A 14,595-nucleotide genomic window follows, 5' to 3' on the forward strand; every position below is an offset into this window, starting at 1 on the left:
AATCGGTTTCTGCTGCACTAAGTTGATTACCATGATTTCTACAGTTATAGGTGTATCTTCAAAACTGCTCGCTTGATTAAGATGGGCTCAGGAATCTTTTTGAGGTGCCCGCAACCGGTGCCCCAAGGCATTTTCTAAGGAAAATTTAGTTCAAACCATGTGCTTGACTACAAAACATGGGGCCTGTAAGAGCCGATTAAAACCCGCGTCAGCTGAATCTGTTGGTATCCCAGTGCCAAAGGAATAAATATTCACCAGTTACCTCCCATATTTTGAATAATGTTATTAATCTGATAGTTTTATGATGAAAAAAGGAAAAAAAAAAACAGAGAGGAAGGTAGAAAGTAATTACAAACACAATATGGATCTTTAATGCTAATAGTGACCATCTGTGATCCACCAGCTACAGGTTCAAACTCACATGTCGGATGGTAATAATTATTCAACAATCGTAGCTGGCCGTGCTCTGGAATTCAGAAATTCTCCAGTCCATGTTTGAACTGGGGAGGGTTTCAGACCCCATGCTGTTACTGAAAAATGTAGCAGCAAGTTGAATCTGCGTTAGACTGCCTCTAGATGAGATTAAGGTGCCCCGAACAGATTGTTTTTTTAATTTAAAAAATCATATGAATTTGATCTGCAATGTGCTCAGCACTTCACATCATTGATAATATCAGTGCAATAAGCATTTAAAAGCAGGTTCGTGGATTATAATATATCGGTGTTGCCCTCTGCTATGATGAATCCAGTCCCAAAGTAACTTCCTTTTTTTTCGAGCAGAAAAACTGATCTTGACCCACTAAATGAACAAGGCTAATATTATGCAGCTGCCCCAGGTGTGTACCAGCCATGATGGATCTCCACAGCTTTCTTCCTCCTAGCAAGCCTGGACTTCCTACGAGCCCCAGTGTTCCTGTGTAGCGTGCCAACCTTCACTGCCTTGTCAATTATTGAAAATGCCTCTGCAATTAGTTTCTCAGTTGGAAGAATTTCTTCAGCCTGGGCATCAGTTTTCTTTTTCAGCACATCTAGAGCTTCGAAGACCTAAAACAGAAGCAATCCTCTCAGTGATCTCTACTCAAAGAAAAAGTAACCCGGATAAACCAAAATGAATTCTTCACAACAAATGCATGCCAATGACTTTCACTAGGCCAGCCATGTTAGAATTAACCTCCCCACCACCAAAGACACACAAAGGGGGGATGAAATGAAGAGGATAGAATAACATTCCAATAACACCACAGGTGCACAGAAGTGTTTTTTTTTTTTTTTTGTGTGCACGCGTGCAATCACTAACCTATGATGCAGAACCTATGATGCAGCTTTCTTCTATCCTATAACCCAAGGTGCATATGAAGGCTAGCATGCCAAAAGAGCTAGGCAAAATAACTGTTTCTCCAAGATTATTCGTTTTACACCTTCAACTATCGCTACTGAAATCTAGAGACAAACTGAGATAAGCTCACCTTGCCAACGCTTCCCATAGTGCAATCAAGTTTATTTCATAAAAAAGAGGCACAAAGTCATCAAGCAATAAAAGTTTGGAAAATTCCTAATTTGTCAACACATGCCGCAAACTCTTTTAAAGGACAAATAATTATATGGGTAAAACACAGCCGCAATATTTGACGAGCAGTGACCAAAACCAAAGGAAAATCTAAAATGTGATTACACATTTCCATGCTGCATAAGTTTAAGGATGAAGATCTAAAGGATCCCTCAGATAAACATTATCGAACTCTTTGGCTCATTTGCATAAAGCTTTATTAGCCACTTGATTTAATAAATTACAGGTTGGTCTTGAGTATCAGAGGCTATTTCTAAGTTACAAAAGAAAGTTGAATATTGTAACCGAAAAATGAAAAATTTCCAAAATCTGTAACATTTTCAGATCCAAGTTTAATTGAGTAGAATAGACGTAGGCATGTTCCTAGAGGTTATTTCCACAACATGAGAGAGAGAGAGAGAAAGAGAGAGAGAGAGAGTTCAAGGAAGAAAAATAAATGGTTTTTCTACACTGAAAAATAAGGAAAGCCGTACCGGTCCGGTCCTTGACCGGTACCGGAAACAGATGAAAACCGGTATTTTCCGGTTTTCATATGCGAACCGACTGGTACGGAGCCCGTAACCGGCCGGTACCGGCCGGTTCGCACCGGTATGGTTTTTTTTTTTTTTTGGGGAATCACAGCGCCTCGCGTTGTGGTTTTTAAAACCACCGCGTGGCGCGTGGTTTCAAAAACCACGCCCGCGCGTGGTTTTAAGGAGGGCCACTTCTTTCAAATAAATAAAAAAAAAAAGCTGTGGCCTATTGGCTCTGCGAACCGGCCGGTATGATACCGGTACCGACTGGTACGTACCGGTCCGGACCGGTACCATACCGGTCCGGCCGGCCACCGGTACGCCGACCCGGACCGGTACGGCGAACCTTGCTGAAACCTGTGTTCCATTTATAATTTCCCCCATCTTCTTGCCAAATTGTCTTTGATAATTTTTTTTTTTTGTGGTGTTGGTAGTACAAATACTTTTACAACAGCTAGGAATGCAGATTAAACTCATGCATACAATACTGTGTTGGATAAGATGGAATATTGCATCAACATGATTGCAAGAAAATCGGCATGAGAAGATATAAGAACAGACCAAATGCATACAGAGAAATTTGGTGGATCATTAAGATCATCACAGAGAAAATGACTTCACTTACAAGGAATGGTGACAACAAATACCAGATAACTAGGAACAATAATGTTAGGAAGGTGGTAGATGACAATGTTAGTAGAGTAAGTTTTTGAATGAACAATGAATAGAAGAAATAGACTTAGAATCTGGCTAGCCAGCTTACTTTCAAAAGTAAACAAATAGGTGATGGCCTATGAATAGATGGAATGTTAGCTATGGCATGTAATACAAAATCACAGTTAAGTTATTATGGTTCCATAACATGCCCGTCAAAATCTTGAAGCTGACGAGTAAAGAAGACATCAAAAAATTGAAGTATGCTACTATACTTAAGGCGAAATAAAAAATTCCACCAATTACTATGAGAATTGAACTTAGCATCATCCTTTATGGTTATAGGAAAGAAAGCTGGCACAAGATTTAAGGGCCAATAAAAAATAAGAAAAAAACAAAATCAAGAAAAAGAAAGCTTTTCCAAAGTTAGCCTGCACATTAGAAGATGTAGTAAGAAGAAAATATAGATATAGATATTTTAGACTTGAAAAAAAGCATCAAGTGCTATGATATGCAATTTGGTGAGAACTAGAATAGGAGTGCTAAGGAAAACATCGACTCGTTCATATACCAAATAGCAAAGCGCAAAGCAACTTTGAAACCTATCCAAATTTTTGTTAAAGAAATGAACAAACATACAAGAGTAGATGCAATTAATAGATAATGTTAGTTACAACTTATAGGAATTTTCAGTGGAATAGTTTCATATCTTCAAACTTCCAGCTGCTAAATTTTGGTTTCCCCCCTTCATACATATTCTATATAAACTTCATTTTCACTCGTCATAATTTCATGAAAGCATTTGCCTTTTGTTATTGGTTTTAGCAAATTACCGTAAGTATCCATAAATAATAAAACGATGCTTAGTTTCAAGTTCCTGATCGTATCTTGAATTTATGGTCAATTATCCAAAAAAAGGGTGCGGTATTACTTTTTCTTATTTGGGCTTACTTTAGTCAATAATACCGTTGGAACAAAGGCAACGGGAAAAAAATGAAAATTTTAATAAAAAATCCGAGCTAAAGCAAGTTCTAAGCTAAACAGACCAAGAAAAAGGAAACTAGAAATGGGAAATTTATGAGAAAAAACCATCAATTGGGGGCGGGCGGGCGGGCGGGCGGGGTTACTTGACCTTCTTCATCCGGGTCTTGATTTCGGACTTGCGAGCTTTATTGTAAATCCTACGTTTCTCGGCCTGGCGAGCCCTCTTGGCAGCCGAATCAGCCTTCTTCTTGGGAGCCGCCTCGCACACGATGGACCTCCGCGAAGACCTGGGTCTCTCCACCGCCGTCAAGGTATTCGCCCCTTGAAATCCACACAACCAGAGCTCAAATGAGTTAGCTTTGTTTAATCTCTGAAAAGATTAAGTGGATAAAAAAAAGATTGGCGGTGGTTTGGGAATACCCACCTCTGGGGAATGCGACGAGGGAGAGATTCGAAGCGAAGGAAAGAGATTTGACGGCCAGGGAGCGGAAGGGGAGGCCATTGCTGGCTCCGGTGGAGTGGGCGCGAAGAGCGAAGCGCTTTGGGTTGCAAGGAAGATCGACGCAGGAAGCAACTGCTGCCATGGCGGCTTCGTCCCCGAGCTCCAAAGTTTATCGCTTTATCCCCAGCATCGGGCGATAGACCGTAGACACGGAAGGGGAGAGTAATTTAAAGAGACCGACTCCGATCGGCCAATCACAGCCATCCGTCTGATGGATCTAATGACGATCTATGTATAAAGATTCAGGTTCCAGGTGCATCCTCGTGATTCGTGTTTAGAGTCCGATGGCTGTATAAGGTTCTAGTGGTATGAGGTCCCCACCATATCACTCCCGCACGAATCTCAAAGTCCTCTGCCGTCTTGGGATTCTGGGATGAGACAGTGGTCGTTAGCACGGGTGCTTCTAAATATTAAGCTACGGGAAGGAGAACAGCAGATTACGGAGTACAGCCATTGAGATTAGGAAGAGGGTCCATATACAGTTTGTCGAGCTTTCCATAGATTCTCCTCGTCGTAAGCTTTTTATACATTCAAAATAAATATGCAAATCCTCGCTTATCCAAAGGTTCCTACTTTTAAAATTTGAGGTCTAGACACCAGTAAAAGAACTGGCAATAGTTGCTGCAAGTGACTTGCAGTTGAAGATTTCAGAAGATGGAGTGCGCGCAGCGATCCATATTTTAACCAAACAGATTTGAAAAAAAATTTGAGAACGTTTTAAATTTCAATCGCTAAGTTTGCAATACATTCAGAACAATGTACAAATAAACAACTACCATTTTGGACAGAAAAAATTTGAGGCGAAAATGCTTGATGACAACATGGACTAAAATTTCTGGGTTTTAAACTGCAGCAGCAGTGTTTTCACCTTCATATCATAGTAATTGCAGTGTCAGGTGGGAGTAACATGAGATTATTTTATCATCCCCCTCGGACATCGGACGCTCATTTCTGCTGAATAATCTTTCAGATCAGAAGTCATCCTCAGGCATTGGCACTAACAAAGAATATTTGACTTTAAGAGAGATCTTGCCACCCTCCACGCACAACTTAGCCCCAGTCACCACCCAATACCCTGGCAGCTGGTCTGGCCCCCTCTTCATTTCAGTAGTATCCACAAACCTAGACATCCGTGGCACCCTAATTGGTACGGGGGGGCCTTTCGGAAATATGGCGGAGTTCACCTCCATTTTTGGCTTAGGTTCAGGCATCTGACCTGTGCTGAAACGTGAGTTGATCAAAGCTGAGATGGAGCCTGATTTCCGAGTGATGCTGGTGGGCCCATCCCACTCCGACCGCCGGATCCTCATGGAAGCGATATTGGAGAAGCCAAGCCTGAGAAAGAGCACCTTCCTCAGACCGATCTCTCTCACTTCCAGCCAGGCCTTGGTCACTATGAAGGCGGAATCATCGATGCTCCCAATGAACTGGACCGGAGCCGTGCAAACATGTGAGAGTAGCGTCCATTTGATGGGCTCATAGTAGGCTCGTTCGTTCGGGTAGCTGTCATCATCAGCTGAAGGAGTGTCATCAGATAGTTGCAAGATACTGGGGAGTGCAGAAAGGTGTTGGAGATGAATCGCCAGGCAATCATTCTTCTTGCCTTCTAAGTATAGCCGAATTCCTGTCACTGGATGATTTCCAGAATCAACCTGTGATAAGTGGGCATTATAAAACTAGGTATATCAGGTAACTGCAGCAGCAATGTATACCCCCCTTCAATATACAAGGATCACATTACAAATATTAACAATGAATACATCAGAAATCATGTGCTGAATAAAAAACTACAATAGATTGAAAACCCACTCGAGGCACAAGCTGTTTTGGTGAGTTCAATGGATGCATAGACTACTTTCATCAAGGTTCCAAATACCAGCAGGAAGGTGAGGTGTCATGCAGTCCATCCCGAGTGTCGGGACGAGATGAATTGGAAAGTGAACTGGGATGGGATATGCCATCACCATCCCGCATGTCCATGCGCAGGAAGTCCCATTCCACCAAAAAGAAAAAACTAGAACTACCCTGTCTTTGGAATTTAAAACCATGACTTTCATTAATGCATTAGGATTTCTCTGTAGCCAAATCATCCATGAGTTAGAAAGAAATTCCATGTTTCTAATATCGCTTCCTGCAGCCATTGAATGGAAAGTTTCTTTGAAAATGTTTCAGTTGCTTTGACAAAGTTAGGATTACTCTTTAAAAGTCCCAAAATACGGAGGGCTTGTGAGTTCCATTTTCTCATGCATAATCGAATTTGTTTTTCTAATGAAGACAAAATAGACACAAATTTAGTCAGCAATTGGTCGCTAGGTACCCAGAAAAAATAAAAGAAAAAGGACGTAGAAAACCAAGCAGAAGAAGTGCAAATGAGAGGGAGATTTTGAAACATCACAAGGAAAAGAGAGTACAAGAGGAAATATTCATGATAGACTCACTTTAAAAAATGTTTCTTCATTAAATTGTAATTCTTAAAAAAATCTCTCTGTTAATAGACTTGGAAGGCCATATAATATTACTTTTCTTCCATAGATTGTCGAGTCATATTGCGTGGACCAAATTTCTTCATGCTATTTCGGCAGCCCGCATCCCTTGCATCATTTTCTTTTTCTACTACTTTGGCCACGTAAAAAATACTAATGCAGTAGCCTAAAGCAAATATAAGCTTGAAAACTTCTTTGAATATTATGAGGCAGGCCGTCTAGGCTGACAGGAGGCAAATAATTAGACATTCACTTACTGATTCTTACCTCGGCTGTCTTAACATAAAGCTTGGGGCCCATAAGTGTGAACTGGAGGCATGGCATGCTATGCTTCTTGCGCTCAGGACCAAGAGGGAGCTCCCCAAATGCTGGAGCCCATTGACGAGGTAATTGAAATTCTAAAAACTGACGAAGTTCCTCTAATGGTGGCTTATCTGGAGAGATTAGAGTCAGAAGCTAAGTGATTTCAAAACAGCAAAGATAACAACATAAAAATATTTCACAGAAAAAACTATTGCGTTCAGCAAAGGTAAGCAAGATTTCATTAAGGGTTGGTGGCTGCATTGAAGTACTTTAGATGCACTATCATTGAGGTGAATGAGAGGTTTGCAATTAGCTTGTCATGTGCCCTAGGGTATTTGCCCAATTCAAATTTTAGCACAGTTAAGTCCATGGCATATAACCACATCATAGCTACTATATATTAGAGAGAAACTCTATAACTTTTCCAGTTCTAGGAAGTTCAAAATAACATGGTTGTGTGATCTATCCAGAACTTCATAACCCAATCTCAGACATAGGGAATGGCATATCTGCAACAAACCTGATACAGGACATAGGGAAACTGAAAACTGAACCAAGGGGTATTCACTAGTATTAATGTGCATGCATCAAGTTGGTTGTTTGGTTGGCAATGCCTCGTAATTGGGTTGAATACAGGACAACTATGGCTACATTGCAAAGTTGGACCAATTTGCTCCATGGAAGTTCATGTTAATCTAACTGGGCATTTGACTATCTGCAGAAATATTTCAGCAGGAGAGCTAGCAAATACTTACAACGAAGGTATAGATTCACTGCATGACTTAGAAATCCACTACCTCGGACACCACCTAAAAGAGAGGTTATAGGTACAAAAGACATTGATATCACTGATGGGGACTGTGGAATAGTTGAAAGCCATTGGTTATGGCTATGCTTGGTGTTGCTTCCTCCTCTTCTAACATGAATGCTTACGATATCCTGCACGAATGAAAATGGACTTAAGGTGTCAAAATTAAACTTCTCTAGAAAACAAACACCTCTAAAAACATGAATGCAGAGGCTTACATCCTTCTTTGAGTGAAATACAATAGATGATCTGGCTGACTTTAGAACTGCTAAGTTGCGCTCCTGATCAGTCAACTTTCTGTCCTGAAGGGCACAAAAGAGAACAATCAAGGGGCTAAATTTCTAGCTTGGTATAGCATGTTTAGAGCAATTGTTCCATCTGACAAACCAAAAAAAAAGCCTATGGGCCATATACCTGTATTATTTTATGTTTGGTAAGCCATGATAAACTATGTGCTAGCATATTTTGAAATATTATAACTTAATTTGAATATTTTTAAAAATGTTTTTGGGGAAAAAGTGTCATGTTGTAGGTTTGGTTGGCCTTATGATTAATTATCATCAGAAATCAGAACTTGAAGCTGCAGAAATGGAACTATCTATGCAGGCAATGCAAACTGTCATCCAATATGCCTTCTCAAACATAAGAAATTCGACCATGAATGATGTAATGCTTGATTCCACTTCCCTTGGCAGTGGCCTCATGCATGAACAGGTAGGATGGCATTACAAGGGTAAAGTGGATGGTAGCAGATCCAGAGCCCTAAAGAGACCTCATTGCATGGAGGGAAATATAGCATCATTCAGCTGTTGAATTGTGGTTGACATCATATTTGCATGTTCAGTAAATCATAGTTACTGTATTTACCTTCAGCTTTTTCGAAAATCCATCAGCTCCTAAAATGAAGTTCCCATAGAAATCTTCAGAGAATCTTTCATCAGCTAATCTCTTCAACAAATCCTGCACCTCAGTTTGCTGAAGAACTGACTCCTGCTGCTGCTTAATATAAATTACATCTTTACCACCCATCTTCACCCCAACAATTATGTGAGTACCATATTTTTCAATAAATCTGCGAACAGATATTAAAACATTTAGGTTTCACCAATAACATGAGGAAAAAGTTAGCAGTCTTATGCCAACAATGGCATTTTCTCATCAAGTGGAAGCTCAAATTAAATAAGAGACCAATGGATGTCATAGGAAGGAATATCATAGTGCTTCAAAAAGCCTCAGTGAAGGAAGCCAAAAAGATATTGGTATACTTGTGAGAAATAACCAAAATTGGGGTGACCTAAATAAACCATCCATCATTAGCTTTTTCTAGGAAAACACCACTGTTGGAGCAAACTATAAGGAAACAAAAATATTGTCTGGCACGAAGAAAATATTTATGTCTTGGATGACATGACAAAATAGTTCCATGAAACACAACTATGCATATTTCACACAGGTCCTAAATCTAGATGGAGCAAATTGCCTATCATATGTGGGCATTTCTAGGTGGGTAGGCTAAGAGAGCCAGATGCATGGATGCATGTGACGTGTTCAAGTCTATAGATAGGTGTTATGGCCATATGGGTATGCATAGACAACCAGATGCACACATGACTTTGGTGTGTGTCAGTACCAAATTATGCAGAAAACTATGTTCAATTGACTTTCTAATAATTGCATAATACCATATTATTAACAAGCTAAGTTCTATTCAATTATTGTGAGGACTCATGCGGGCATGTGTTTAGTCCCACATCGGTTATTTGCCGAGAAAATCTTGAGCGCTTATATAGGATTAAGGATCCAAAAAATATCTTCTGGATAGCTATTTTGGGTGAGGTTTTGGGTTGTGACAAATGGTATTAGAGTGAATTCGACCCATAGCCTATATGAACTAGGGGACACTACAACATGAGTTCATGAAGGCTGACCATGGGCCGATCGTAGTGCTTGTAATTAGATTTGAATGAATTTGAACCCTTAGCCTGACGAGGATGTTAGGGCTTGAACGGGGAGAGTATATGAGGATGCGTGCGGGCATGCGTTTAGTCCCACATTAGTTATTCGCCGAGAATATCTTGAGTACTTATACAGGACTAAAAAACCCAAAAAATATCTTCTGGCTAGCTATTTTGGGTGAGGTCTTGGGTTGTGACCATAGTATGCCATACCAACTCGAACTGGACGGTACAGAGGTGTATCATACCATACCGGTTTGGTACCGATACCGATATGTGTGGCGTACCGACACTCCATACGCCAAAAAAATCTCATATCGTATCGTACCGACACTGTGTTAGTGTGGCACCGGTACGGAATCCGGTACCTAGACGGCGAATCTTGGTTGTGATAATTATTACCACATTCTCAAGATTATCAACGAGTTTGTAAAGTAAACATCTATTATTATGGTATGCCATACTGTACCGAACTAGACGATACGTGGTTTACTGGACCATACCGAACTGAATAGTTTAGAGCGTACCGTACCGAACCGGATGGTACAAAGCGTACTATACCGTACCGATAATACAGTACACAGTACGTGCGTGCAAAGGGGTTACCAACACTCAGTAAGCCGAACTAGGCTCTGTACTGGGTATACCGACATAATGATAGGGTGACCCAATACTGAGCCCAGTATCGAAACGGCATACCTTGTCTATTATACATGTCAGGAAGATAAACACATTGTAGAAGTCTACCATATCCAACTATATCCTTATCTGAATCTATAAAATCCACCATTTATGTTTTTTAAGTATAGGATATTGCATCACTGTTCCATAAGTGTGTCCCTTGCAGTGCTTAAGGAAATGAGATTGGTTAAAACAGAATATTAAAAATTCAGAACTCAATCTATGTAGCTCTGAAGTTGAAATAGTAACATATAAGTGCAAGAATAAATTGTTCTTGCACTCCTGTCATGTTTAATGGATTATGCCGGTAGTCATGCTGGAGTGAACATAGGTTTAACCCAAAGCTTAAAGTAATTCATATGTGTTTCTGTGTTTTAAGCTTTTGTATGCGACTGGGGTACCAAAAATCATGCAGTTCTTTGCTTGAACCAATAAATTATGCATATACAGACAGGTTAATAAATAATCTTAATAAAGCTGAAGATCAAATTTCCACTCAATATAAGGTCAAAAGCAAAACAAAACTCCAACACTGCTACTGGTCTGACCGGTTGACCACCTTGTTATTCTGAAAGAAGACGGACAACCACCAAAACTAGCCAAAGCCAAGTGGTCAAGTGTTCAAACACTTTAAAGGGTCCAAGCACAGAAACCGTTCAGAGGCATTTCTTCAGATAATTCAAAGAGAACTTACTCTGCCAATGCAGCAGGGTCCCATGAAGTTGGAACATCCTGTTTAACTTGTTCACTGAGGACTATATGGGACCTTGCAAGCTCAATGCTGTAGAGCGTTATGAACCAACCATCAAAGCAAAGGTTCTTTGTTCCAGATGCATCCTTCTGCCAGCAACCCCGATATTGAAACATGGCATTAAAGAAGCCTGACGGAATCTTCCCAGACAACGACATCGATTGATTAAACTGCTCTGCCATCTAACACCAAAGCAAATATTATCATCGGAAACAGCAAATCGGATCAAAAAAGAAAAAGGAAGCTCGCGAACACAGTACACGAGTCCATATATTTACTCATGGCACTTAGTGAATTCTATACAAGATTAAAAAAGAAATCGGAACATAGGATATGATCATGGAGAAATTTAGGAGTAAGCGATAAAATAGATCAAGAACCTGGTGGAAAGAGACTAAATCAGAGCGGAACCGGATCCTCTCCCCCTTGTCGCACTTGATGGAGTGGGGGACGCCGGGAACCACGATTCCACCGGGCAACACGAGGTCATGAGCTAGGGTTCCGTCGAGCTCGATCAGCCGCGATCCGGACGGCCCAGCCTTGCAGTAAGAGAACCTTAGGTCTGAGCAGAGATCGTAGCCGCAGCCCATAGCCGCGACGGCCGTCTCCGCCGCCTCCTGCGGCGTCGTCAGGCACTGGTCCCTCGGCCTCATTCCTCCCCAAACATCACCGATCTAGATTCAGGATTAGGGTCTTAAGGAGAGAGAAGAGAAGTCGGCGGTGGCCATGGAAGAGGTCTTTGGAAGCTCTCCGTGTTTCCCCTTCCCTGCATCCTCCGCCTTACGCTTTTATCGTCGCCGTTGAAGCTTCGTTTCATTTCGCCTCGAAAGCTACCCACGGGTACTGAAATATAGATAAATATTAAATACTCGTGTGGATTATTTTGATACTTACCGTCCGATGGATCTATTAGTCTTAAAGCGCGTGGAATTTCGTGTGGTCCACTTGTTGGACGGATTAGATTGACGGGGTCGTTTCAAGTTGGGGAAAAAGATAACGTGTCCCGCGGAAGATATTGATGTTTGCCGCTACATGTCTGGACTTACGCTTGGCGAGCTGAGACGTGATGGCTACGTGGGAGAAGTCTCGCTAATCGTAGACCCACGGGTCGCTGGACCAACTTTTTCTTTTGAACGACGCACAGAAAATATTAAGGGGCCCAAACACTGAGAAATTATTTATATCTACAACGTGGCGCTATCAGATTGGTTCTTCACGACAAACCATGGAATTGCACCAACGATCTCATGCCGTGTCATGACGGAGAAGCGTTGGTACGTTCGTTGGGCCGAGTAAGAATGGCTTTTTGTATAATATGATGGTTGGCGGGGTCGTTACACCGATTTACAAGCTACTGCTCGGGCTTCGCTAGGATACAAGAATGTGAGTCCAAACATAAGACTGTTACATGTTCACCGTTCCACAGGTTGACCGGGTACCACAAGGCCCACGGAGCTAAATGGAATCCGTGGGATCCGGGTAACATTGAGTCAGTAATACTGTCGTTTCTTATACGTGGCGTTTGGTGTCCTACATAAACCGCACTGATCTTAAACTATTGAAGATTAGATTACTTGAGATAAGAATCATTAATGATTTAAGTTCACAACGTTTGATGTGCTACGTTCCAATGATTAAAAATTTTTCTGTATATACGCATAACTTATTTGGTATTTCATGAAAAATTAGGATCATTCATCGTATAATACCAAAACTACCACCGATATATTTTATAAAATATTTATTAATCATATAAATATAATATAATAAAATATTAATATATTTATTTATTTTATAAATTATTAATCCTATAAATATATATTAATCGTTATTATAGAATAATATTTTTATTTATACTAATAATATATTATTTTTAATACTAATAATTATTTTGATTAGAAAAATAAGGCAAATAGAAGTAATATATTTAATACTTTGATTATACAAATATAAAGTACAATAAAATATTTCTAATATAATTTAAAATTATCATTAAATAATAATATGACAATAATATGATTAATAATATAATATAATATAATATAATATATATATCATAAATATAATATATATATATATATATATATATATATATATAACCAATATAATATAGTAGTTATATAATATTGATATCATATATTAACAATATATTGATATACCAATTTTTTTTTTACTAGAGTAGGGGTATTTTTGTCCTCAATTTTCAGCCCAAGATCACTGTCCTAAGATGATCGTGGATTTCCGACCTTAAGGACATGTATTCTATCACTGAGTTGGATGGTGATTTGGGATCAGTGCCACATAATATTACCATGGTGCAACCAAACAGGATGATCTTATCACCTCCACCTACAGCACCTTTGATCTTGGAATGATCATTCTATACCAAATGCTATGATAGTTTAGTGATAGAAATCACCAATCCACATGTATCGCATGACATGTTGATAAAGAAAAAAGAAAGAAAAATGCTGATAAAGATGGTCACATAGTAGGATCGGCATTGTATTACATAAGTGGCGCTAAAACTGGATCGGATATCAATATATTTATATCCATATTTGTTTTATTTGACGAATACAAATACGTATATGAATGTTAGTCAAATGCAAAAATTCATGTCCATATTGATTTTAAATGGACACAAAAATAGACCGGATAGTAAAAATATAGATATAAATATAGATATATCAGAAAATTAAATTTTATGGCTACAAAGTCAATAAAATTACTAAATGAAAGATAAATCAAGTTAATAGCATGTTAATGAGCTCATTTATTTTTTTTAAAAGCTCATGAGTGTATATAAAATTAAATAAGATTACAAACAGAATTAAAATATTCGGACACAAATTAAATAATTGACTATCCATATCCATATTCGTTTTTTTTTTCTGGATACAAATGTAAATATCAGTTAGATAATTAAATTTCTATTCTACATCTAGATAGATTGGAATATGAAAATAGCTTTGGACAGATATTATCTCGTTCACTTTCACTTCTATAAAGAAGGATTCATCTTCCTTCATACGAATCTATTATTGGATCATCTGCTAGCTACTTTTAGATCTATGCAGATGGGCGAACAACAAAGATCGAAGTGCTTCGACAGCTGTACGGTGGGTGATGCAATGGTGGATTCGTGCGAAGAAAGGTTAATTCTTCTTTCGAAAGATACAACTCTGGTCCCTCATAGCATTTTTTTCGGTATCGATCACTTTAATATAGTCTTCAATGTTGATCCTTCCTGAACTATCAAGTTATTCTAGATGACTAAAGGTTCTTATCTCTGCCAATCTTGCCACCGAAAGGCGATCAAGGTTGCCTAAGATTGGAGGGTGACGCGCACCTGATCTTTACAAGACTGGCTTTTTAGCTTTGGTAAGTTCACT

At 39.4% G+C, this 14,595-nt stretch overlaps 2 protein-coding genes across 2 annotated transcripts; both read right to left on the bottom strand.

Annotated features, from left to right (window-relative positions):
- Window positions 1–622: 622 nt before the first annotated feature.
- On the bottom strand, window positions 623–4,366 carry LOC103715587 (30S ribosomal protein S20, chloroplastic). Its single transcript, XM_008803273.3, has 3 exons — window positions 4,142–4,366; window positions 3,866–4,038; window positions 623–1,044 (listed from the first exon to the last, which is right to left on the bottom strand). Exons 1-3 carry the CDS (start codon window positions 4,299–4,301, stop codon window positions 820–822), a joined length of 558 nt encoding a protein of 185 aa, XP_008801495.2. The 5' UTR covers window positions 4,302–4,366; the 3' UTR covers window positions 623–819.
- A 558-nt stretch (window positions 4,367–4,924) lies between these two features.
- LOC103715586 (MACPF domain-containing protein NSL1) lies at window positions 4,925–12,024 on the bottom strand. The gene is made up of 7 exons (XM_008803271.4): window positions 11,581–12,024; window positions 11,144–11,382; window positions 8,681–8,885; window positions 8,032–8,115; window positions 7,761–7,944; window positions 6,970–7,136; window positions 4,925–5,871 (listed from the first exon to the last, which is right to left on the bottom strand). Exons 1-7 carry the CDS (start codon window positions 11,851–11,853, stop codon window positions 5,191–5,193), a joined length of 1,833 nt encoding a protein of 610 aa, XP_008801493.1. The 5' UTR covers window positions 11,854–12,024; the 3' UTR covers window positions 4,925–5,190.
- Between the last annotated feature and the right edge of the window lie 2,571 nt (window positions 12,025–14,595).

This window comes from Phoenix dactylifera, chromosome 4, assembly GCF_009389715.1.
Source record: "Phoenix dactylifera cultivar Barhee BC4 chromosome 4, palm_55x_up_171113_PBpolish2nd_filt_p, whole genome shotgun sequence".
Classification (NCBI taxonomy): domain Eukaryota; kingdom Viridiplantae; phylum Streptophyta; class Magnoliopsida; order Arecales; family Arecaceae; genus Phoenix; species Phoenix dactylifera.

Bases quoted from the DNA above. Each gene is read 5' to 3' on its own strand.
- LOC103715586 (XM_008803271.4), bottom strand. From the start codon at position 11,853: ATGAGGCCGAGGGACCAGTGCCTGACGACGCCGCAGGAGGCGGCGGAG. The intron at 8,886-11,143 runs GTAAGTTCTCTT...ATCTGTTCGCAG, and splicing joins GACCCTGCTGCATTGGCAGA to ATTTATTGAAAAATATGGTA. The intron at 8,116-8,680 runs GTAAATACAGTA...TGTGCCCTTCAG, and splicing joins GATTTTCGAAAAAGCTGAAG to GACAGAAAGTTGACTGATCA.
- LOC103715587 (XM_008803273.3), bottom strand. From the start codon at position 4,301: ATGGCAGCAGTTGCTTCCTGCGTCGATCTTCCTTGCAACCCAAAGCGC. The intron at 4,039-4,141 runs GTGGGTATTCCC...GTGGATTTCAAG, and splicing joins CCTCGTCGCATTCCCCAGAG to GGGCGAATACCTTGACGGCG. The intron at 1,045-3,865 runs GTCAAGTAACCC...CTTCTGTTTTAG, and splicing joins TCAAGACCCGGATGAAGAAG to GTCTTCGAAGCTCTAGATGT.